General features: G+C 40.7%; 1 protein-coding gene across 2 annotated transcripts in view; it reads left to right on the top strand.

Annotated features, from left to right (window-relative positions):
- Positions 1–484: 484 nt before the first annotated feature.
- Positions 485–27,627, top strand: part of LOC136876422 (extracellular serine/threonine protein CG31145) — a 1,065,947-nt gene continuing 1,038,804 nt past the window's right edge. For both annotated transcript variants that reach the window (XM_068228422.1, XM_067150389.2), the window contains exon 1: positions 485–1,156. In XM_068228422.1, coding sequence (XP_068084523.1) covers positions 720–1,156 — 437 coding nt within the window. In that variant the 5' untranslated portion in view covers positions 485–719. The remainder of the gene's footprint in view (positions 1,157–27,627) is intronic.

Raw genomic sequence — 27,627 nt, 5'->3', positions numbered from 1 at the left:
GAATGCGAAGGCGTGGCGTAGCTCTTTAGACCTGCTGCCGGCTTGGAGCAATGCTCCTCTTATCAGCTGTACTCACAGGGGGCTTTGGACTCGCGAGTCGTTAATGGACTTTCTAATGTTTCCTTTAATTGACTACTCATGAACCTGGAATGGGCGCGATTTGTATCCTAAAATACGACTTTATTGTCATTGACGTGACTGTTCTGAAAACTGCATCTAAGACAACTCGCACACACAGCAGAGTTAATCAGCTGACGCGTAGCGACGTAAGACTACCGTATCTTATCAGCTGAACCAAGATTATATTAGAAGGGCCTTTGGACTAGCCTTGTTAAAGTAGTGTGTTTCTCAAAAACATATTTTAGTGAGACAAAAGAGTGTTTGTTTGTAACATTGTGTTGTGTGTGTGTCCAGGTGTGGGCGCGCAGCCCGACTCTCGCCTGTTTGGTCCCCACTCCGGTTCCGAGCAGGCAGCATCTGGCGGGAGCGCTTGGCGAGTTGCTCAGTCGAGCCGAGCGGGCCGCAGCGAGAACGTGTCCACGTGAGATGTGTTGTTAGTGTTTTATCTGACGTTAGCAAAGTTGTTGTGTGCGGCCGGATGGACTGTTGGCCGGCGCGCCCTGGCCTCTGGCCGGCTGAAGCCCCGGAGACCCCCCCCTCCCCTAGCCCCTCAACATGCTGACAGTGTGGTCTGTCGCTATCAGCAACAGAACGCCGCTATGAAGCTCAAGGAGAGGATCGTCCTAGGGGTGAGTGTGTCGGCGGTCCTCTTTACGTTACTCCTCGTCGTCGACTTGCAGCTCGACCTGGGCATGTCGGGACACCACCTGGTACCCAGTCATGCCAAGATCAAGCTGACCGGTCAGCAAGACGCGCACTTCAATATTTTTCGAGCGAGGATTCTTCAACGGACTTACAACGGTTCCAGAGAGACTTCTTCGGGCGGAGGGGCCAACTCCAGCGTGTTGGAGACTCAGCGTCGTGGGGACACTTCCACCCCGAGCGGTGAAGACGACAAGCATGATGATTTCAACGATTTGGTGGATTACGTACTCAACAATGGGGATGTGGAGCGGTCAGCTGGGGTGGTCGTGAGAGCTGGAAGCAGATCTCGTCACAATCCAACCCTCGGGGAGCTCGCCAGGATACCCACTCGGTGAGTACCTCTGTCAGCACCTTATATTAATTAGGATCAAAACTGCCTTCGAGATCACCTGTCATTTCAAACAAATATTTCGATAATTTCCACCAAGAGACATATGCCTTTCGCGTTGTCATGCTTTGATAATTATTCCACGAATTATTCCCATTGGAGAGAAAATCCACAAAGGACAGTGGCTCTAATGAATATTTCTTTCAAGTGAATAAATACCATTTTAGTAGAATATTCACAATAAAGAGTTTAAACATAATAAAACACCTGTCATGTGATACTGATGTACTACTCAATTTTAAACTTGCCGTGATGGGACATAGGTAGGTATTGATAATTAATCGGAATCAAGTCAGTGAAGAGAAGTTGATTTAGCTAGATATTGTTCATGGCTGAGATCCAACATACAGGTGAACCGGTTACGCAAATAGTTATTTGTTTCCGACATTTCATTTGTTAGAGGATAAACTGTTTCCATAAAGAAAACCATCTTTCTTTATAAGCAGTTATACTTCTGAAACACATATATTTCTTTATTTCCTGTTCACATATTTCTCAGAAGTGTTGTACATTTTAACGTTTATGTTATGAGGATGAGTTTTCTGTAAAACTCTAGCCTATTTCTACCTAATTTTAGTGTGGGTACGTGTTTTGTGTACTAGCGCTTAAAATTGAGGTTAGTTCTGTCTCGGAGACCACGTGGTCTACCTCCCTAAATAGCTTTCGCTTTCTCGCTGTGGAACACATCGTAGAATGTAGCAGCAATGTGCGTGCTCGTTGTGAGGAATTATAGTGTCACATGACCCAGGATCACGTGTGACTGACTTATTTGTGTAGCAACAGGCGACGATCCTTAAGTAACGGAAGACGTATCTCTTTATTAACATATCAAGCGGAGTTTTCATTGAAAGACACTCGTCGTACATTAAGTTTTACGAGCACCTACATGCGAAACGTGTATGTTACAAACCCCGTTTTGTAGTGTCCTATTCGTTACAAAGTTACGAAACTTTTCTCACACGAACTAGGGAAAATTGTGCATAATATCAACTGTCCTTCTCTGTTAGTTCATCGACCAGGATTTAGATAGCAAAAAATCGCACTTATAAAACATTCTGCCTTTATTTTTCTTCTTTTTTTAAGTTAATAAACTAAACTAGATTTTATATGTAATAAAAACGGCTAAAGGTGTACATACATAGTCAATGGGTTAAAATATGTCCAAATATGGAATGAAATATGGATTAATGTTTCTATAGAAATGGTGAAAAATATTGTAAACAATATCCATGTTGTATCAAATGTTAATACTTCTACAGTTACATGTATCGCTTAAACACGAAAGTCACAAAAATTAGAATGTAAATTAAAGTCACAGAACAAGAGTTTATTATTTTGGGTATGGGTTACAGTGGGTGGAGTGTCAAGATCAAAACCAGCAAGGAAGAAAAACATGCATGGAGCAGAACTTTCTTCCCATATTTCAAAGAAATACTAGAATCCAACCCTGAATTACCGGTATAGATGTTAGTAAAATGAATTTTAAATTATTTTCGGACAAGAATAACTTAGAAACCATAAAATATTGAACATTTAAAATAAAACCTTAAATGAAGCAAATATAATATGTGAGTTTTTCAGTTTTATGTAAAAATATCTACTAAACCTGAAAATATGGAAAATAAAATGTGTTTTAAATTACCAAATATATCGTAATTCGTGAAGATATGACAACATTTTTACTGTAGTGGAAAAGCAAATATGTGTTTACGTAGAAATCCTAGCCTTGTTAATAACAATATTGCCTTGAATCAAGACTTACAAATGCATCCATTTTTTAACGTAAAATGAGATCTCTGAAAGAAAATATTATCTCAAAAATATACGTTTTGAAATTCGCCGTCGTTGTAACTTCTAGGGAATTAAGGAAAGTACTGAGTCTGATTGATGAGAAAAATATACCTAAAATGTTACATTCCTAAGTACAGTGTTAGTAGACAGTTGCAGAGGTACTGTCATATTTAAATATTTAAAATACACTTCTGCTGTTCGAAAATAAATCAGTTTTTAAACATATCCAACTTTTTGAAATCACTTAAGAAAAGACTATTTAAACAACTGATAGGCATATATATATTTTTCGTAATCGAAACAGACTTTGAACGTATTAGGTCGTGTTACGTACATGTAGTACGTGTTGAAGAGATGTTAAGTACAGAATAAAAATGGCCAGCCGGACATCAGTGGGATACAATTGTTCGCGTCATTTCGCGAAATATGACTTCCCTCATCCCTTGCATTTCGCTTTAATAATTTTATAAAATCAGTCGTAAAAAGTTTAATTAGTTTACTTTTTGAATTATTTATGTGGGAGATAAGCATGACAGAGACACTATTAATATTCATTCCTTCATTATAGTCCTAATGAAGAATGCCTTTTCACGATTTGTGGTTCATTGCTAAAATGTCCTTGTTTTCTGAAATGCAATTGAGAAGATTACAGAAAGCAGTGCTGATATGTAAGTGAATATAGCGCTTCATTAAAGCAAATACACATATTTATATCTGAACGAAAATTCACTGCTCTATGTCGACTAGCCTTTGATAAAAACAGTATTTTGTGTGTTTCTTTTTGGGAGTTTTAGCAATGACCGATTCCTTTATGAAGTATATTAATACTCTCTTGCTCATGGTATATTGTGAATTTAAGTCGGCATGCTTTCTGTGAGGCGCAACGTTGGCATCTGGATCGCACACATAACGATAGTTTTTCCTTTCTCTGTTGAAATCATTGCTAGGTTACAGCGTGGACAAAGAAGTTCAGCGAATTATTCCGACTTGATTCGTTCACTAACGGTTTGCTTTTCGTTCTTTATATTTAAATACCTATTAATGAAACCAAAACCATCACGATTTAAAATCATAGCAATTGTAGCATAGTGTTCTATAGTAAATATTCTTGTGGGGAATTAGTATGCCCCATCTCATATTCCTTAAAACTGCCAAACTTATGTTGCTGTATATGTATGAAATATCCTCACCCAAATATTTTTGAATAATTAAATCTGCCTTTGGTCCGGCTTCTTGGTTAAATGGTCAGCGTTGAGGCCTTTGCTTCAGGGGCCCCGGGTTCGATTGTAGCCCGGGCCTGGGATTGTAATCACGTCTGATTATTTTCTCTGACTCGGAGACGGGGTGTTTGTGCTTATCTAAACACTCTCCTCTTCATATTAATACAACACATCACAGAAACAAGTAATAGAGATAACATTCCTGCACATAGGGTTGACGTCAGGAAGGTAATCTAGCCGTAAAACAGAAACAAATCCACATTGTGGGATAAGTACTCCAATCTTCGTAGATTTCTTCCCATCTGATATCAATTTAGTCTTGAAATTTCTTACCGAGTGAGCTGACAAGCTGTGAGCTTGAATTTGGGAGATGGTATGTTCGAACCTCCCTGTCGGCAGTCTTGAAGATAGTTTTCCGTTGTTTCCCCATTTTCACACCTGGCAAATGCTAGGACTGTACCTGAAATAGGGCCCTGGTTTATTCTTTCTCTCTCTTAGGCTTTTCATATTCCATCACCGGGCGAGTTGGCCGTGCGCGTAGAGGCGCGCGGCTGTGAGCTTGCATCCGGGAGATAGTAGGTTCGAATCCCACTGTTGGCAGCACTGAAGATGGTTTTCCGTGGTTTCCAATTTTCACACCAGGCAAATGCTGGGGCTGTACCTTAATTAAGGCCACGGTCGCTTCCTTCCAACTCCTGGGCCTTTCCCATCCCATCGTCGCCATAAGACCTATCTGTGTCGGTGCGACGTATAGCCCCTAGCATATTCCATCGTCGCCATAAACCTGTCTGAGTCGCCGAGATGTAGAGCTAATACATTTTTTTATAAAGCACATTTTTATTCCATACCTGCTGCACTTCTAACATCACTGTTAAAACCAAAACCCATGACCTTAAGCCAATTATCGGCCTTGGCCTGCCAAGACGACTACTGCCCAGTGTAGTGGCCTGTTGTGACGTAGTAGCATGACAACCATATTACTCATCTTTCTTGACCGTTGTTAGCTTCTTAATATCCTTTCATGCAGTTGCTGGTGAGACATAGTGTTTACAGTCCACTCTGTCTTCTGGTATGGATCAGAACAACTTTGTTACTTTCATTGACCTCTCTGAGTTTCATCCTAGCTGCCTCTATGGATCAGTGGTAGTGTGCTGGTCTCCGGATCCCAAGATCAAATCAAATCCGGCAAAGGTAGCGGGGTGTTCGAAGGGTGGAAAAAAGTGCATTCGTCAAAAGATCTCTGGTGACATAGGCAGAACCCTGCGCGGATGTACAAAATATTTTCCGCATCCGCGAATGGTTATCCGCGGACATTGCAACTATTTGACTATATTACATCCAAAGTGTCTAAACGGCCTGATACCTGGCAACAACCTCCTGAAGTCACACGTTCATGAGGGACTTTCTCTTGCAACAACTACCGACGTATTGAGCGGTTCTCTTTTTCGGAACCTTTGTTCCTTCTTTCCACTAATTGCAGGCCGGAACCAGTTAGGCTTGATTCAGATTTACGATTTTTTACACCACCATTTTTCCTCACCAGTGTCAAGGGTCGCCTCACTACAAGGAAAAATAACTGCATGAAATGTGTGAAAGACTGACCTGACAAGATATACCTGAGTGAAAATCAATTAACATCATTATTTAGAAATCATCAGCAAAATTATCCGCATTGCCATACAGTTTGCATCCGCCAAGACACTAACTTCGCAGATATCTATATCCGTGCAGGGCTTTAGACATAGGCTGTTTGGTGTCCACGCGGCAAAACTCAGACTTAGACGCCCAAGAGGGATTCGGTTTAACCTACTCTTCTATCTAGTACTGTAGGTCTAGACTAAAACGGAACGTCGAAATTGACGAGCAGACAGCCAGATGACGTCAAATTGTCTCCGCATGGAAGCTGAGACCATATGACAATATTATTGTTCCTATTATCCTCCTTTGTTTGACAACACGACTGTGGCTGAAGTATGGGCGATTTCTGGTGTAGCCAGTCTCTGTTATGAATGGTGTGAAAAATGTCGCTCATGGGGTCGCCTGGTGCGTGCATTTCATTGGGCTTGGCAGACTGATATGCAATATAAACTCTGGCTCGGTGAGGAAAGCAACGGGAAACTAATTCACTCCTTATTTCCCTAGTATGCCTCTTCAGTGACACTTAGGTCATCCATGACAGCAGATGGCGGAGCCTTCGGGCTGCATATTCAACATGCATGCAATATCCTTTCGATCACTATTGGTGTCAAAGGATGTCCTAGTCCGGGATTTTTAACTTGAAAAGGATTCTCTCTCGCCTATAAGTTCAGTTAAATGCCTGTTGCTTGTACAGACATTCGACCCGTAATTCTAGGTGCCTAAACAACAACACTTTGCAGCCATTCCCTCTCTTATCGTTCCATCAATTCTGAGGATCGTGATCTCCGATGTGGCTATTACAGTATATAATCTTCTCCATCTCTTTCGGTCATCAGTCAGGCGTGCTGCACTAAGGAGGTTCAACCCAACTACATTCTTGATACTGTTGGACCAGTGAGTGGGAACTCGCCCACGACCTACGTTCCCTGCAACATTTCCAAGGATGTGCAGTGTCTTCTTTTTCACCTGTCCTTCCGATATTGACTAATGTCTCCAAAGAATTACAAAACATTTTGTTTACACATTGATGTTAATCTGATTCTGAGGTTGAGCTCTTTGTTAAGAAGGAAGCCATATTCTTCAGTGTCCGCCCAGTTCATACAACTTTCAAGCCTTTCAGTCCGTCGAAAACACTAATTACAGCACAAATAAAACTATAACGTATCTGTAAAAATGACACACATTTCGTTTTACAAGAACACCCTCAGATTCTGTCAAATCACTTTAAATCGTTCGTAATATGTATAGTATTGTTTATACGTTGCGTAAACTTGCCAGTGGTTATTAATTGGTGATATTATGAATGAATGAAACAAACTATGATTATAGTGGTTCTCCACTGTCACCTTAGTAAGTTTAAGAAAGTTTTCTAAACTGTTGCTCTTTCGTTACCTCCATTAGGACTGAAGCCAGTTCCCTTGCTCCGGTCGTGATTGCAATTTAGGAGGTTGAGAGAAATTCTGTAGGCATTAACTCTTTTTAGTGGAGAGGGGAGGGTAAGTGCTGCTTCGTCATCTTGTAGTGTATTTTTGTGTATTAGGAAGTAATATTGTAAGCTAATGGTTTTGTGTTACAAAAGTACGAAACTGAATTTAAGAGCATCTTGGAAGGTATCATTTTTAGTGATGAAATGAAATGTCGTATGGCTTTTAGTGCCGGGATATCCCAGGACGGGTTCGGCTCGCCAGGTGCAGGTCTTTCTATTTGACTCCCGTAGGCGACCTGCGCGTCGTGATGAGGATGTAATGATGATGAAGACAACACATACACCCAGCCCCCGTGCCATTGGAATTAACCAATTAAGGTTAAAATCCCCGACCCGGCCGGGAATCGAACCCAGGACCCTCTGAACCGAAGGCCAGTGCGCTGACCGTTCAGCCAACGAGTCGGACATTTTTAGTGATAATAACCTAGTAAAACGTTCCAAATGGTGATTACGCTGGGTAAATTCAGAGAATTTACTACAGATAAGAAAATCCTAACTTACATTCCAGACGTTTAGCGTCAGAGTAGCCTCCTGTGGGATTCATTAAGCGCCAATGCAAAAAGTGTGACTATATACTGTACATGGCCGTGGTTACTATGCATGGGATGAGGAGGAGGGGGGGGAGAGGAATTCTGTACGCAATAACTCTGTTTAGTGGACAGGGGAGGGGAAGCGTTGCTTCGTCATTTTATAATGTTTTTTTGTGTTAGGGAGTGAATGTACGATAGGTTAATGATTTTGATGAAATGAAAGTGAAATTGAATTAAAGAGTATATTGTAAGACAATTTTAGTGAAATAAAAACCTACTAAAATGTCTCGAGTAGCGAGAAGGCTGCGTAAATTCAGAGAATTTACTACAGATAAGAAAATCGTAACTTACATTCCAGACGTTTAGCGTCAGAGTAGCCTCCTGTGGGATTCATTAAGCGCCAATGCAAAAAGTGTGACCATATACTGTACATGGCCGTGGTTACTATGCATGGGATGAGGAGGAGGGGGAGGGGGGTGAGAGGAATTCTGTACGCAATAACTCTGTTTAGTGGACAGGGGAGGGGAAGCGCTGCTTCGTCATTTTATAATGTTTTTTGTGTTAGGGAGTGAATGTATGATAGATTAATGATTTTGATGAAATGAAAGTGTGAAATTGTGAAGAGTATCTTGTACAGTAAGACAATTTTAGTGAAATAAAAACCTACCAAAATGTCTCGTGTAACGAGAAGGCTGCCAAATTCAGAGAATTTACTACAGATGAGAATATCCTATGTGCATGATTTTGAGTGATTTGATAGGATCTGAGGATGTTCTTGTAAAAAGAAACATGCCATTCTTTGTTTAATACTGTGCATTTTCGTACAGGTATGTTACAATGTTATCTGTGTTACAACTAGTGTTTTTGACGGACTAAAAAGCTTTATAGTTACTTTGAGTTGTTTAGCATTATAGTCATCGGTGCGAAATGCTGTCCAAGGTATTCTTCGCCAGATCCACATTTCAAAAGAATTCATTTTCTTCTGGTTTGTAGCACAAGGAGGTCACGTCTTGGCTTCGTAAAGGAAAACTGTGAATATAACACTGTATACTACTCTAATCTTCGTCGGACTCATTGGCTGAATGGGCAGCGTTGAGGCCTTCGGTTCAGAGGATCAATTCCCGGTGGCTCGTGGATTTTAATCACACGTGATTAATTCTCCTAGCTCGGGGACTAGTTGTTTGTGTTTGTGTCAACACTCCCCTCCTCAGATCCACACAACAAACTACCAACCATCACAGAAACACGCATTAGTGATTACATCTCTCCAGATAGGGTTGGCGTCATGAAGGGAATCCGCCCGTAAAACAGGGCCAAATCCACATGTGAGACAGGTTGCACACGCGACCCCACAAGGTGTGGGGAAAGCGGTAGAAGAAGAAGAAGATACTACTATAATATTCAGTGATAACGAGATATCGATCCTTCCATAAATGGGACAAATTCAGCATAACATTTCTGCCCATAAGAATTCTTCTCATAATCTCAGGGCAGATACCTGGAACTGAAACGACCTTTCTGAAACGGTTTGTAATTAATTTATGATGTCTGTGCTGGCTAATTTCTTGGCTGTCAATAATCATTATTAGTGCAGCCGTGATGTGCAAGGAACTTGGACCGGTGTTCTTGTTTGGCAGCTAGTGTTGGCCGTAAACAACATTGATTCCTATCTCTTTGGGGAGTAATTAGGTGGGCAGTAAAATACAAAGGTCTCTGTGTATGAGTTCCGCGCTGCTGACCAGCAATTCACTTACGGTCTTTAACCCACTGCCGGAAACAACATAGAGCTGAAAGTATTTCACACCACTGTTCCAAATTCTTTGACAGATACCATGATACATACATATATGAATGGGCTCAGACGGTTGAGGCGCTGGTCTTCTAACCCAAACTTGACAGGTTCGATCCTGACTCAGTCCGATGGTACTTGAAGGTGCTCAAATACGTGAGTCTCGTGTCGGTATATTTACTGGCACATAAAAGAACTCCTGTGGGACTAAACTCTGGCACGTCCGCGTCTCTGGAAACCGTAAAAGTAGTTAGTGGGACTTAAAGGAAATAACATTTTTTGTGTGTGTGTGTAGACTAGCAACAATTGCGAGAAGGTACGGCATGAAAATCAACGCCTCAACAACTAAATGTATGGTTGGAGCACACTCACCCAGTAATCCTCACCTAAAAGTCAATCGAACATATATTCAGCGAATAAAATCATTCACTTACCTAGGCCAAAACATCACGGAAGATGGTAGATGACCACTGAAATCAGATGCCGGATAGCTCAAGCCATGCTTTTCTGGCAAAAATGATTACACTCTGCATTTCCACCATGAGACGTTCGCTAGTTTGAGGATCAAAAGAGTATTCACAGTATTCACCTGGACGCAACAGAAACTTGGACATTTAATAAAAGCTATACCAGCAAACTTGACGCATTTGAAATGTGGTGCTTCAAACGAATGCTTCACCTCTCTTGGACAGCAGAAATAAAAAAGAATCCTAACTCCTACAAGTGATAATGAAGAGGAAATGATTGCTCAAAACTGTTAAAAATCAACGCTTGTCATGGTGTGGGGCCATATCCTGTGAAACTCACTGATGACAAAAATTATAGCAGAGGGCTGCGTTACTGGGAAGAAACTAAGTGGAAGGTTTAAAAACGTTTATAAAACAGATCATGGAGGACACAGGCACAAATAATTACATATCAATGAAGAGAGCTGATGGAGAAATGTCACGGCAACAGGCCAGTCCTACGACAAGAAAGAACGAAAGAAAGAAAATTCCCATTCTTTCATTTTCCCCGCTACACGGAAAAGCATAATTTAGAATCATAGATATGTTTTTGGGCTTGGAAGACTAGAGAGCGAGTACATATTCCTTGGTTGTTTCCCTCTTACGACAGGCAGGGGTACAGATAGTGTATCCTTCGACTTCACCCACAGTGGAGATAAAGATATTCAGTGAATCGAAATAAAAATGTATGTATTCACAGCAGAATGCTAAAGCTTATGGATTCTGTGAAATGCATTCTAGACCTTGTAAATATAATACTCATTATTATTATTATTATTATTATTATTATTATTATTATTATTATTATTATTATTCGTTTAGGCCTACTATGGACCACGTGGTTCTTAACTCTGGTGAGCTCTTTCCTTCCTCTTAGCCCAGTATTCCTTCATTCTATCTCTATGGATGCCTTTCCTTTCTTGAGTCCATTTCACTCCTACTCCTGGACGGAGTAATTTAGCTGTTAGTGACCGGAAAGAGTCAGATGTCTTGGTTAACTTTCTGAACTTATCTCGGTTGTAAATGTCAATGTGATCAATGTTTAGGTATTGTAGGTCTTTCCGAACTAAATTCGTCCATTTGGCATTTGTTGCTTTCCCCCTAGATACAGTGTTGAAGATCCTTGAAGCGAGTCCATCCTAACTACGTGACCATAGAACATTAGTCTTCTCTTCCTCATAGCTGTTGTAATGCTCTCTATTTTACTGCACATTTCCTTGTTGAGCCTGATTCTGTACCCATCTCCTTCTTTAATGGGCCCCATAATCCTTCTGAAGATCTTTCGCTCTTTCAGTTCGAGTTACATTATTCATCATCATCATCATCATCATCTGTTTACCCTCCAGGTTCGGTTTTTCCCTCGGACTTAGCGAGGGATCCCACCTCTACCGCCGCAAGGGCAGTGTCCTGGAGCTTCAGACTCTTGGTCGGGGGATACAACTGGGGAGTATGACCAGTACCTCGCCCAGGCGGCCTCACCTGCTATGCTGAACAGGGGCCTTGTGGAGGGATGGGAAGATTGGAAGGGATAGGCAAGGAAGAGGGAAGGAAGCGGCCGTGGCCTTAAGTTAGGTACCATCCCGGCATTCGCCTGGATGAGAAGTGGGAAACCACGGAAAACCACTTCGAGGATGGCTGAGGTGGGAATCGAACCCACCTCTACTCAGTTGACCTCCCGAGGCTGAGTGGACCCCGTTCCAGCCCTTGTACCACTTTTGAAATTTCGTGGCAGAGCCGGGAATCGAACCCGGGTCTCCGGGGGTGGCAGCTAATCACGCTAACCACTACACCACAGAGGCGGACTACATTATTATTATTATTATTATTATTATTATTATTATTATTATTATTATTATTATTATTATTATTATTATTATTATTAGCCAGCCCTGTGGTGTAGAGGTAGCGTGCCTGTCTCTTATTCCAAGGTCCTGTATTCGTTATACGGCCAATTCAAGGATTTTAATTTTGGACTGAGGAGTTGAACGGGGTTCACTTGATTCGAGATTTTCTCAAAGAAAGAGCACAGTGAAAAGATGAAGCTACTGACCCCGTATGCATAGATGAATACCTGTTGCCATGGTTACAGTGGTATCGGGAAAATGGTGACGCTAATTCCAGATAGACCTCCAGCCCAAGAACATATCCATGTTAAACGAAAGAAAGAAATAAAAAAAAGAAAGAAAGAACATTCGATTTTTAACCTAAAACAAGATTTTAATTGCCTAAGTGTCCTCAAGTTAGTCGTTACTTAGCATCCTCCGATACCTCATCAGCTTCCATATTGTCACACACATTTATCAGACCGAGACCTCGGTGGAAACTACATTTTGCTCTGATCTGTGCCTTAATTTTTTAAAATGCATTATGGTAATTGTTCGGGGCGTCGACCTAGAAAGCTCTTTTGCCCCTAGTTACACCATATGTGAGGAACCTGTGTGTATTTTGTAAATCGTGGAAGTGTAAAGTGTTGAATGTGAGGAAAGGAACGTTAAGGACGACACAAACACTCAGTTCCCAGGCAGGGATATTAATAATTTACAATTAAAAACACTGACCCGGCCGAGAATCGAACCCGGGACTGCCGGGTGACAGGCGGACGCGTAACCCCCTACACCGCGGGGCCGGACCGTTTTTAATTAGAGACAGACGATAAAATACTGCATCCGTGAAGAAATAGCAATTTGCGGTGCTGCATAGTTAGAATTTTAAAATATTACTTTTAATAATTCCGTTTCACCTACCATGTGCAGATATTTTGACTGCCTGTGTGTCAGTTTCAGTGTTCAAATCTGCTCTAAGAATTTCGATGGGCAGACCACGTCGCCTGCATGTCTAAAACACGCCTTCCAAAGCAAGTGATGTATTATTCTCAATTGAAAGATGGACGGTTCAGTCACGCAGGCCAACAGAAATGATACAAGGACGCTCTAAAGTCTAATATGACGAATTATGAAATTGACATCGACAGCCGGCAGGATGTAATGGCACTTCGGCCTATGTGGTGACGTGTTGTCCATGAGAGCCACAACAACAGCAATGAAAGCTCGTGTACGATAAGAGAGATCGCGTAGAAGAAATGACCATCAAGATCTACAACAAGGAGCTTTGGTTAATTTGATATGCCAGCACTGGCCTCTCCAGCTGCTTTCCAGTTAGGGCATTGCCGTTTGCTATGCTTATGTTCTATTATGTTTACTGTAATTTGCATGCACTCACCGTTTATCTAAATTTCAGGTCTTGGATTCGTTACTATGGAGCAAACATCGATGATGTACATTAGAGATTTTATAGTACATCAAGTGCGGAAGGAAACTCAATGTAAACTGTTCTATCGGCTGGTCGACAAGAATAATATTAGTTCCCCGCTGATAGATTTAATTTACATCAGAGACGTTTCAGATAAGCTGTGTTATCCAACTGGAAAATTCTTGTGGATATTGACTACAATTTTCCAATTCGCGTGCGAATTTGCAAAGTTTGTGTCTTCCAGAGTGCGTGAAACTTTGACTGACATTGTTCTGCATGTACTGACAAAATCGCGTTTATTAATGTGCACCTCATCTCCTGATAGCAGTCTTAACGAACAGTTAAGCAAGCTGATTTGTCTTTCTTGAAAAAATTGCTCGTGAAACAACAGAATGACTTGAACATGTTAAGTGCCGAAATGCAAAACCTGTAAGTCGAAAGACATTAAGAGTTTAAGCTGCCTGCAGGAGACGGGAAGACAGCGAGGGACATCCTTGTAGCGCTCTGAGGTGAGTAGCGGAGGATTGTAACACTGCTGCATATATACGGTTCCGGGCTGAAGTGACGAGGTGTTATAAGCATAGCAGACGGCGATGGTTAGGGGAGACAAGCACACAAACACACATCGCTCCCACGTAGTTTAATATTGCGTAATTTATAATAATATAAGAAATTTATTTTATAATAATAATAATAATAATAATAATAATAATGTTATTTGATTTACGTCCCACTAACTACTTTTACGGTCTTCGGAGACGCCGAGGTGCCGGAATTTAGTCCCGCAGGAGTTCTTTTATATGCCAGTAAATCTACCGACACGGGGCTTTCGTAATTGAGCACCTTCAAATACCACCGGACTGAGCCAGGATCGAACCTGCCAAGTTGGGGTTAGAAGGCCAGCGCCTTAACCGTCTGAGCCACTCAGCCCGGCAAAAATTTATTTTAACTCAACCTCTCAAACTCTTAATGTCTTTCGACTTACAGGTTTTCCATTTCAACACTTAACATATTCAAGTCATTCTGTTGTTTCACGAGCAAAATAAATTTCTTATATTATTATAAATTAAGATACTTTCAATACGGAAAAAATGGTTTTCATTCCTTGTAATTAATATTGCGTACTATTTATTTATTTATTTATTTAATTATTTATTTATTCATTTATTTATTTACTTTACGTCTGATCTTAGAGGAACGAATTAAGAAAGACAAGCCCACGTACATGGCATTCATAGATCTAGAAAAGGCATACGATACTGTTGATTGGACCATACTATTTGAGATACTGAAAGTGATCAGGATCAGATACTGAGACGGAAGGATTATCTACAGTATGTTCAAAAATCAGTCTGAGTGATGAGAATGGAGGGCTTTGAAAAAGAAGCAGCAATCCAGAAAGGAATTAGGTAATGCTGCTGTTTGTCCCGTCTCCTTTTTCAGTTTTCTTTATAGAACCGGCGGTAAAGGAAATCAAAGATGAATTTGGAAAGGGGATCATAATCCGAGGAGAAGAAATCAAACGCTGAGTTTTGCCGATGATACTGTTATTTTATCTGAGTCTGGAGAAGATCTGGAGTAATTGCCGAATGGCATTGACACAGCCTTGGAGAAGCTTACAAGATGAAAATAAATACATCTAAAACAAAATTACTGGAGTGCAGTCGAACCAAGCGAGGTGATGCAAGAAATATTAGATTAGGAAGTCGTAAGGGAAGTAGATGTATATTTTTACCTAGGTAGTAGAATAACTAACAATGGGAGAAGTAAGGAGGACATAAAAAGCAGACTGACACGAGCAAGGAAGCTTTTCGCAAGAAAAGGAAAGAAAATAAATTTTCGAATTAGAATTAGAATAGGAATTACAATGTTTTTGAAAACATTCACCTGGAGCGTGGCATTGCACGGAAATGAAAACAGTGGCAATACATAGGTCAGAAAGGAAGGGGATAGAAGCGTGTGAAATGTGGTGTTACAGAAGAATGCTGAAAGGGAGATGGGTAGGCCGAAACATGAATGCAGAGATACTGAATCCAACTGGTGAGGAGAAAACGATTTGGCTCAATTTCATCAGAAGAGGAGATAGAATGATAGGATACACCCAGGACTTGTTCAGTTAATTCTTCTTTTCTTTTGTGCTAGTGGCTTTACATCGCACCGACACAGATAGGTCTTATGGCGATGATGGGATAGGAAAGGCCTAGGAGTTGGAAGGAAGCGGCCGTGGCCTTAATTAAGGTACAGCCCCAGCATTTGCCTGGTGTGAAAATGGGAAACCACGGAAAACCATCTTCAGGGCTGCCGACAGTGGGATTCGAACCCACTATCTCCCAGATGCAAGCTTACAGCCGCGCACGCCCCTAACCGCACGGCATACTCGCCCTGTCAGTCAGTTTTTGAGGGAGGTGTAGGAGCTAAGAATTGCAGGGGTAGACCAAGGCATTGCTATGACAAATATTTTAGTGTAAATGTAGAAAGCAGTTGTTACACACAAACGAAAAAGTTAACTCAGAATAGGGTGGCATTGTCAGCTGTTTGTGGACTGATGACCCGAACAGCAACATTATTTATGTATTTACTTATTTGAAAACCTACAACCTGTTTTCCAGTCATTGACCGGGTCAGGGATGTAATGAATGAAGCAGATATAGGCTATTAGTACGATGGGGTCGCCACTCCCAAAGTGATTTATTAATGAATGATAGATGCTATGAAATGAGAATGGAGAGTGTTTCTGGAATGAAAGATGACAGGGAAAACCGGAGTACCCGGAGAAAAACCTGTCCCGCCTCCGCTTTGTCCAGCACAAATCTCACATGGAGTGACCGGGATTTGAACCACGGTATCCAGCTGTGAGAGGCCAACGCGCTGCCGCCTGAGCCACGGAGGCTCATTTGTTTATTTATGGTACACATTTTTTTCCCTGTTAGCTGTACAGAAGTCTTGTCTTGAGCGACAGACGGATGCCTATGAAGCTTGAAGGGAAAGTTTACTAGATGACTGTCAGACCTGTCCTCATGCATTGCTCCGAAGCACGATCAGCAAATGCACACCACAGAGAGGCGAATGGCACGGTGGTCTGCGGGTGTTACTCGAATCTACCCAGTGCGCAATGAGCCGATGTGAGGATCCTTTGGAATCACCGTTATTGGTGTATTGGTGTATTGGTGAGAAACTGAAGGTGAGAAGTCCACCGGCACACGCAAGTCAAGCGGCGTGATGAAGATCAACGTGTACAAATATCTCTTGCCATCGCATAACCAAGGAGAGGCCAGGAGCGTCCAGTTGCAACCTGGTAGCGAACAACTGCAACCACCTTGATGAAGAATAACATCCCTGCGGCCCAGATACAGAAGCGGTGGGAATACTCTATACGGTGAGGGAAGTGAGATAAAAGACCACACTCAGCATGACCCCAATAAATTCTTCCCCTGGCATACCTCAATAAGAAAAGTATAATGATTAAGATTTACCTTTAAAAATAAAGGATCATCAACTTATTCATTTAGAAACTCCCAGACGAAGGAGCTAATGTACATGGTAGTTGCCGTTTTTCATTAGACCATCCATAAAATCTGTATGATTTGTGGCAAACAAATAATAATAATATTAATAATAATAATAATAATAATAATAATAATAATAACAATACCTGCGGAGTTAGCCGCTGTGAGCTTGCATCCAGGAGATACTGGGTTCGAGCCCCACTGGTGGCAGCCCTGAAGATGGTTTTCCCCAGTTTCCCATTTTCACACTAGGCAAATGCTAGGGCTGTACATTAATTAAGGCCACGGCCACTTCCTTCCTATTCCTAGGCCTTTCCTATTTCGTCGTCACCATAAGACCTGTCTGTGTCGGTGCGACGTAAAACAAATTTAATAATAATAATAATAATAATAATAATAATAATAATAATAATAATAATAATAATAATAATAATAATAATAATAATAATGGTGGAGGTTCAGTTTGTGATACCCTTCGTTTCATACTTCTGTTTCCATCAGCACTGCGACGTGCCCTTCCAGACCTTACTTCACATTTTATGAGCTTTGGAATAGCGTACTGGGGCCCCATCAGAAGCGCTAATTTGCTGAATTTTCACTTGCAGTCGATTTCTTTAAGGTATATACCTTACATTCACCCAACTGAATGAACACTCACATTCTGTGGTGGCCCTAATCATGGTTTTCACAGCTGGAGGCAGCTGGAGGCAGAATATGTAATTGCCTAAAGGCTGGTACTATACCCGAATAAGAACTTAAATACAATCTCTCACACAAATAGGCCTATCTTATTTTACTGTATTCAAAACAAATATCATTACTAAATCCTCTGGCCACTTTGTTTCATCTAAATCTTTCAGAAGACGTAAAGATTTTTCACATTTTATTTTTAAAGATTGTGAGTTTGTGGAAGATAATGTAGGATATTGTATATTTAGCATCCTCTTTCAGTTTCCTCCACAAGTGTGCACTGTTTCAGTGATGGTATTTTGCTATAGAGACTAGAGGCGGTACTGCATATCGATGAACACCGTCTCACTTCCCAAACTTCGGGCACATATACGGATAATAATAATAATAATAATAATAATAATAATAATAATAATAATAATAATAATAATAATAATAATAATAATAATAATAATAATAATAATAATTTTTAATTATTTATAACTTATTTAAAATACATTTGCGAATGTGCACTAGGATATTTGCAATTTTGTACACCTGCAAAGCACTCCATGTGCTTATCTGCCAGTGAAGTTGTTTCATATTTTTACACATCTTTGCAATCCTTACTGTTTACAACATTAATAAGGTTTGTACATTTACATTAGCATAATTAGCACGATCGTTTCTCTCGTATGGTGTGGGTTTTCATCAATCCCTGAAGTATCATTCGAAACAGATAAGTCCGTGATACATTTTTCATTCAGGAACAAATATTTAAAATTTAACTTTATTTTCTATAATCCATAGTTTCACATGTTTTGTAGTTGGTATTTCGTTCTCAAGTCTGTCATTTCTGAGAGCAACTTGTTCAAAAATTTAGGAACTACAACTTGTAGTGTTTTGGATCCATATTTGTTTAGTGCCTGATGATCTGAAAATAACTTCTATGCCTCAGTCTTGTTCATTATGTTCATTTAATAATAATAATAATAATAATAATAATAATAATAATAATAATAATAATAATAATAATAATAATAATAATAATAATAATAATAATAATAATAATAATAATCCGCACGTGGCTCCAGATTCGTTATGGTCACCCCTTTGCTGGGCATTCATTCCGTAACGTCGAGAACTAAAGGCCTAGAGCAACACAAGTTTTTCGCTCTGTTTTGCGAATGGTCATAGAGTCCACCTTTCACCCAAGGTATTAAACTACGTCCTGACTTAATTATTCCAAACAACTTTCTTAGATCACTGCAAGGAGACAAACAGGTCGCACACCGACTGATACCTGAGGCAGCACGTTTCCGATAAGCTCTGGTCGAGAGAGTAATATTTTCATCAGCTCACCATACAAGGACAAAATACAACCAGTAAGAAGAGAGCAGCAGGAGAATATCACGGACATTACAATACCCCAGAATACACGAACTAGTAGGTTAATGTGATTTTTTTTTTTTTTTGCTAGTTGCTTTACGTCGCACCGACACAGATAGGTCTTATGGAGACGATGCGATAGGGAAGGGCTAGGAGTGGGAAGGAAGCGGCCGTGGCTTTAAGGTACAGCCCCAGCACTTGGCTGGTGTGAACATGGGAAACTACGGAAAACCATTTTCAGGGCTGCCGACAGTGGGGTTCGAACCTACTATCTCCCGAATACTGGATGTGAAATTATGATTATTTTATCAATCAATCAATCAATCAATCAATCAATCAATCAATCAATCAATCAATCAATCAATCAATCAATCAATCAATCAATCAATCAATCAATCAATCAATCAATAAATCAATCAATCAATCAATCAATCAATCAATCAATCAATCAATCAATCAATCAATCAATCACTACTGATCTGCATTTAGGGCAGTTGCCCAGGTGGCAGATTTCCTATCTGTTGTTTTCCTAGCCTTTTCTTAAATGATTGCAAAGAAATTGGAAATTTATTGAACATCTCCCTTGGTAAGTTATTCCAATCCCTAACTCCCCTTCCTATAAACGAATATTTGCCCCAATTTGTCCTCTTGAATTCCAACTTTATCTTCATATTGTGATCTTTCCTAATTTTAAAGACACCATCCAGACTTATTCGTCTACTGATGTCCTCATCTCTTTTAAAAATAAGGAAACATGTTTTTTTTATTTTCGGAAAATCCACTTATGTGGGGGTGGGTTGGGATAGGACTGATAAGTGGGATGAATTCTTTTTATGGGGATACTTACATCTCAAAACTGAACGTTTTACAGACGGGGATATAGGTCTTCGGAATCTTCCTTAAAAATAAAGAAACGTGAATTTTTTGTTTGTTTTAGACTTGAGAGAAGACTGTTTTTCACATGTACCATTCCACGTCGCTTGGTCATCTTAGCGCCAAAATGCAATTCCACAAACGTGGTTTACAAAGAGTTTCTGGGGGTAAATAAAACTCAATTTTTCGGTGAGATTTTATACTTGAGGGTTTTTCAGATAATGCCTTAGTACAGTACCGAGGAACGATATTAATTTTCATAAATTACGAAATCTACGCGAGCAAAGGCGCGGGTAACTGCTAGTGATAATAAAATTCACCTCTAACCTGACTGTTTTATATTAATATGGCTTAATTAGTACAACAGAGTAGAAAACAATGACGTGCCACATTGATGGTATTAAGAAAATCTGAGCTTTTCGATGAGTTCTGAGTGCAATTACTTTATACCAATGTCAAACATATTGCAAGTAACAAGAGTGGGAACCGTTTATAACGACTCTGAAGTGATACCCAATTAACGGTCCTTATAGGCGATAGTCGTACAAACTGGGCTTTTTGTTGTTATTAAAAGTGTCATATTTGTACGTTTTAGGCCGCACAGTTACGTGGTTAATTAAGAGGTAAGGGTTATTCTGCCCGAAGGCAGGTCCGAACCTCCGCAGAGGTGTTCCTGAGCCGGAGTTTACGTACGGTAGGGTGGCCAGTACCTGTCCGCTCATCCATTCCCTTACCCCCCACCAACAGTGCGTGGCAACCCATCCAACTCCTGATCACGCCCAATGTTGCTTAACTTCGGAGATCTCACGGGATGCGGCGTTTCAACACGGCTACGGCCGTTGGCGATCAATAATGGCTAATACATTAAATATGTCCTCTCTGTCTTCCAAGTTGTAGAAATCTTTGAGCGTGGTGCAATCAATTCTTTCGCGATGCTGACGTGCGTTTCCCCATTTTGTAATCGCCAAGTTATGTGTGACTTTCCCTTCCATTTGCGACATTTCCACAGCGATGCTTGCCTTGACTATTTAACATACAGACTGATATGAAATCTACACGCTACTGAAAACAAGAATTTGAAAATAAGCTTGACATTGTTGTCAACTATTTCCAAATACGTAACAAACAAACATCGACATAGGACGTTATAGTTTATACATTTCTTCGAAAATTTGATAATTAAATCCACCGTCTTACAGTATACGATATGTTGTAATAAGCGACGTCGTTCTAAGCAATATTTTAAATAAATAAATAAATAAATAAATAAATAAATAAATAAATAAATAAATAATAATAATAATAATAATAATAATAATAATAATAATAATGTTTTTACGTCCTACTAACTACTTTTTGACGGTTTTCGGAGACGCCGAGGTGCTGGAAGTTTGTCCCGCAGGAGTTCTTTAATGTGCCAGTAAATCTACCGACACGAGGCTGACGTATTTAAGCACCTTCAAATACCACTGGACTGAGCCAGGATCGAACTTGCCAAGTTGGAGTCTGAAGGCCAGCGCCTCAAACGTCTGTGCCCCTCAGCCCGGCTAGTCGAAATTTGTTTCGTTCATTAACTACCGTGTCTTAGAGTTAGTTCAATTTCATTTCTATCATATGAGGAAACATTCCCCGCATTCCTGGCTGTCCCTTCCTCATTCGCTTCACGAAAACTTTCATTAAACCTAACATTACGTGTAAAGGAGTCAAGAACACATTGAATTACCTTACTCAATAGAGACCAAACCAGACCAAACCCCATGGTGCAACAGCCCGGAAGGTCCATGGCCTCCCAAGCGATCACTGCTCAGCCCGAAGGCCTGCAGACTACGAGGTGTCGTGTGGTCAGCACGACGAATGCTCTTCTTGGCTTGCTAGACCGGGCTAGACCGGGCCCAACATCTCAGCTCTCAGATAGGTTCTCGGTTGTAATCACGTAGTCTGAGTGGACCTCGAACTAGCCCCCAGTTTTAGGTAAAAATCCCTGACCTGGCCGGGAATCGAACCCGGGACCTCCGGGTAAGAGGCAGGCACGTTACCCCTACACCGCGGGGCCGGCACTTACTCAATAGAGACCTTTTTGAAATTAATTTTTGTTATTGACAGAATTATTATATTTCTGGAACATTTATCCATCTTAAGAGACACAATTTATTTCGTTAATGAAGCTACGTATATGGTAACTTGGAAGGCTAGACTACAAGCTATACTTGAGGTCAACAGAATATGGACCACTGGAAGAATGGAAGAAGAAGTAGGACATCATACAGGCAGCAGCCTATTGATGAGTTGACAATGAAGAAATTACGAATTTAGTGCTAATACTTTACCAGCGGAAATACCCATATCTTGCGCAGATGTTCTGTTTATTATTGTCTTATATTCGTTTACGGCCATTTGAGATCACGTTAAGCAACTATCACACATTGCTGGAAGCCTTCGATGCAGCCCAAAATGTTGCCATTCTTTCTCTAGTATCCTGTCTTCCTTCCTCTGTCCATCCCCACGTCATGGAGGCATCTGAAGCAGTCGATCACTGATCTATATTTTGTTCGGTTTAGGATGTCTTCTCGAGTTAAACCAAACTACTCAACCTCTCTGAACCGTTTGTCAGAAACTTTAGGTCCACTATCAAGTGTTTAAAAAATCTCTTTTGTCAGCGTCTTCTCGTCCATTCTAAACAGATGTCCATAAAATTTGAGTCTCCTTTTCTTCATTGACTCAGTCAATCTTTCGCTTTCTTGGTTTAATTCTCCCCTGCCTCGTAACCTATACTGGCCATCCACGTTTCTTGGACCCATTATCTTGCTGAGGACCTTTCTCTCAAATTTCTCAGCTTCTCTTAGTTCCTTCATTCATTAGCATACAGACACTGTTTTAATCACTGTGTTGTAGTGTCTTAGTTTAGCTCGCTTAGATGATAATAAAACATTCTTTAATTTTGTAATAAATACATACGTAAATAAATACTTAAATACCGAGCTCGATAGCTGCAGTCGCTTAAATGCGGCCAGTGTCCAGTATTTGGGAGATAGTAGGTTCGAACCTCACTGTGGGCAGCCCTGAAAATGTTTTTCCGTGGTTTCCCATTTTCACACCAGGCGAATGCTGGGGCTGTACCTTAATTAAGGCCACGGCCGCTTCCTTCCCACTCCTAGCCCTTCCCTGTCCCATCGTCGCCATAAGACCTATCTGTGTCGGTGCGACGTAAAACAACTAGCAAAAAAAAAATACTTAAATAAATAAATCCTATTTGATTCTTATGATGTCCAGAGAAAGACCACGAGGTCTCCATAATTCACTTCTCATTTCGAGTTCATTTCGTTTCTCATTCCTCTTTGCTACCTCAGTCGTTACTCAATCTCGCTCTTGTAGGAATCACCAGTCCATGTTACAGAATACGGCTTCAACCTACATCAGTTGTTGAACACGTGGTTTACTACACTTATTGGAACCTCTTGGCTACGCTTGTCTATGCTGTATGTTAAATAAGAATGACAGGAGAGAAGGCAACTACCTTCTCCCGTGCCAAGTCAACAAATACACATTCCATAGGCATATTTAAATAATGGATTACCTCACTTTTAGTGACATCAAACACGTAGAATCCTTCACCTTCAGCCAAGAGAACAAAAACAAGAAGCTGTGTTGTCAGCTGCTCCATCTTAATAATTGTCTGCCTGCCACGACATAGAGAAAGCCACGGAAAGAGATATGAACACTACCAAACGGCATAAAAATGAGCTTTTTTTTTTTTAAACATCCCGCGACTATCGGTCGGAATATTTCCCATTCTTCGTATTTTGACTTCCTTAATTTTACTCTTTATGTATTGAACTTTTGTAGAGATTTCCTAGCTGTTGCGTAAGACCTCATAGAACCTTTGGAACCTTTGTACCAAATATTTCACTGTCATCGATCTGGTAGTTCCTGGGATACCGTGATGAAGGAGTGAGTGCCATCTCGCATTTATATACTATATCTAATACTGATGTTAATAATAATAATGAATGCCTTTGCTGGCAGGACCTAGTGTTTACATTGCACTACGTCTTTTGGTATAGGCTAGAGCAATTTTGTTACTTTCATTGATCTGTCTCTGTCTTATCCTTGGCTTTGACAATATGAAAATGACTGAGGTATGAGTGATGCTAATGAATGCCATTCCTTCTGCAGCCAGTCCCTGCTATGTATGGTGTGAAAATGTTGCTCATAGGGTCGGTTGGCGCATGCATTTCAGTGGGCTTGGCAGACTGATATGTAATAGCAACTTCTGGCTCGGTGAGAAAAGCAACGGGAAACTACCTCACTCCTCATTTCCCTAGTACGTCTCTTCAGTGATGCCTAGGCCAACTATGACAGCTGATGGCAGAGCTGTTGAGGATCCAACCAGCCTTAGGGCTGAAGATAAAACATACATACATACATACATACATACATACGTACATACATACATACATACATACATACATACATACATACTATAATAATGAAGATTAATATTATCGAGCTCGATAGCTGCAGTCGCTTAAGTGCGGCCAGTATCCAGTAATCGGGAGATAATGGGTTCGAGCCCCACTGTCGGCAGTCCTGAAGATGGTTTTCCGTGGTATCCCATTTTCACACCAGGCAAATGCCGGGGCTGTACCTTAATTAAGGCCGCGGCCGCTTCCTTCCACTTCCCAGGCCTTTCCTATCCCATCGTCGCCATAAGGCATATCTGTGTCGGTTTGACGTAAAGCAACTAGCAAAAAAAGAAAAAAAATATTAACAGTAACACAAAATAAGGTAGACTCTTTTTGGGCACACCCCGTGTGAAGGTGAGCTGTATGTACCTTTATTTGGTCACATACCAATCCTCCTGCCTTTCTTCAATCACTGACAGTGCCGGGAATCGAACCCGGGCCATTGATAACGTCAGGTGATAGCGCTAACCGTTACGGTACGAAGGTGGAGTATCAAAAATGAAGACTTTGTTTCATTCCTTCCAGAAACCTCAACGTTCGACTCCAGAAGGCCACCCTTGTACTTTTCCAAGGAAGTGGAACATCATATAAAATCCATTGTGGCAAATCTTTTTCGATCGTGTTTATAGCTGATGGAACAATATACCTTTTTTAGGACATAAATATGTCTTATGACCGGAGGTCATCCGAAAATTTGTGTAACGTAACGCGACAAAATATGTGACAAATGTAACCATAGCAACCGTGCAGGCAGTGATGTAATGTATGAAAAAGAAAAAAAGATGGTCAGACAATGTTACCTAGCAACCGTACAGGCTATGTCTTATGGCTAGTCGTCATGTGAAATTAGCAGCCGTTGATGGATGGCCGTGAGTGGGAGACATATTTATGATCATTTGAGATTTTTTTACAGTCTGATTTACAGTGGTGAGTGGTGGTGATTACTGTTTTAAGAGGAATTACAACTAGGCAACCATCCTCTGTATAACATTAATCAGAGAGAAAAAAGGGAAGGAATCCGACACTTCGTAAAATGAAGGTATTCGCCAAAGAAAGGCAAGGGGTACGTAAGGCATGAAAATGGAAACTCGCTATCCCTCCCAAATCTAATAGCGTCGGGGTCGGAAAAGAACAAGAGTTGACCAAGGAAGGTCGGATAGGAGAAAGTGAGGAGCCTGGCACAAGTAAGTAAAAACAATGCCAGGGCTCAGCTAAGGGCCCCGTGGTCGCCAACGCACGCTCCAAAGTTCAGAGCCCCTGGGGCTACAATCTGCTTTTCGTCGCACCGACAAAGATAGGCCTTATGGCGACAATAGGATAGGAAAGGATTAGAAATGGGAAGGAAGTGACCGTGGCCTTAATTAAGGTACAGTCCCAGCGTTTACCTGGTGTGAAAATGGGAAACCACAGAAAACCATCTTCAGGGCTGCCGGCAATGGGGTTCGAACCCACTATGTCCCGAATGACGAAACCGTACAGTCACTTACTCGGTATCATTTGATTTTCGCAATGGGAAGAGTGTACTTTTTTCTTTTTTAAAATGTGAAACTTCATTCAAATTTGAGTCGGTGTGTCTCTGTCAAAATATCGATGTCACGCTCTTCATGAAACGCAAAAGGTGATTATAGCTCAAAAAACTACCACAAGCGCGGGAATGATTTATATACTATTCATTTAATTGAAAGTAAACGGGCTCTATACCGAATTAAGTACCTCCTTAAAATTTACTAGGAATATATCAATGAAATTAAAAATTAACTATTAAGAATTGATTATGGTACTTGTTGTTTAAACGGGCCTAACATCTTGGTCATCAGCCCAATCAAAAACTAAATAAAACAAAATGAATAGTAACATGACACGTGATACCACTTATTGTTTAAAAGAAATGACAAAAATGAACAGTAAAAAATCACATGGTAATCAAAATAAAAACAAAACATAATAATAAAATCAAACAGAAATACAAATGAGTAATTATGAGTACAAGGAAGAAAGAATTATTTTTAAAAAATATTACAGTTCGTTAAAACAGGCTTTTAATATATATATGCATATATATCGACTTCTTTTGTTACAATAATATATACGGTTGTCATTTTTTTTTACGAAATGTGAACTTGACCGTATTAATATTTTTGACCTTTGAACATGAAATAATTTATTCCGACGTGACCTTATTTGAGGTCCAAAGAATCAATTCGTCCTATTTCGATTTTCCTTAAACAGAAATTAATGCCCGTCTGATTTCAAGTTAAGAAAATTGAAATAATATTCCCATTTTAAAGTAGAAAGATGAGTGCCCAAGACATTACCACGGTAGCTAAAAGACCGGGCGAGTTGGCCGTGCGCGTAGAGGCGCGCGGCTGTGAGCTTGCATCCGGGAAATCGTGGGTTCGAGCCCCACTGTCGGCAGCCCTGAAGATGGTTTTCCGTGGTTTCCCATTTTCACACCAGGCAAATGATGGGGCTGTACCTTAATTAATGCCACGGCCGCTTCCTTCCAACTCCTAGGCCTTCCCTATCCCATCGTTGCCATAAGACCTATCTGTGTCGGTGCGACGGAAAGCAACTCGCGGTAGCTGAAAGAAAAGTAAATTCATATCCTCGTCTGAAGGTGGTGCAGCTCTTTTCAGGTAGGCTACACTTACAAAGTGAAATATCTCTGTACGCGTGAAATGGAATTGCATATCTTCAGGTTACACCACTAGTTAGTTGTTTCCTCGTGATTATAACGACTCGATTGGTTGGTGGTCAGTTATTAAATTTAGACGCTGTGGATATCATCTTCATACCATGCGGTTTTGCGCTGTCTATTCTGGAGTATATATTCATAAGAACGGGATCTGCCTAAGGTCTTATCCCAGTATTTAGAGCCCCTGCTGGGGTGTGAAAGCAGGGGTAAATACGAATGTAGAAGAGATTTTCGGGCTTGTTAGGCCGTTATCGAATTAAGTTGCTACTTTCCACATTTCACCGGAAATTGCGGTCGGTCGGCATTCTCAACGGTTCTCTTTCTGGGAAGGTCAGTAGTAGAATCAAATGATTATCAGACCTCAACTTCAATTGGCCGGCCACGTCACCCGCAAGTCTTAACACACGCCTGCCAAAGCAAGTGATGTATTCTAAATTGAAGAATAGACAGCGTAATCAGGGAGCACAGTAAAAGCGATACAAAGACATTCTAAAGTCTAATATGAAGATCTGCCAATTGATGTTGACAACTGGGAGGATGTAGGGTCTGACTGGCCTTCGTGATGATGCCTTGTCCTAGGGAGTCCACAACATTCTAAACAACAGCAGCG

Source organism: Anabrus simplex, chromosome 6 (genome assembly GCF_040414725.1).
Source record: "Anabrus simplex isolate iqAnaSimp1 chromosome 6, ASM4041472v1, whole genome shotgun sequence".
In the NCBI taxonomy this organism is placed as follows: domain Eukaryota; kingdom Metazoa; phylum Arthropoda; class Insecta; order Orthoptera; family Tettigoniidae; genus Anabrus; species Anabrus simplex.
Note: the sequence above shows the minus strand (reverse complement) of the source record. Positions and strands in the feature narration are given on the sequence as shown.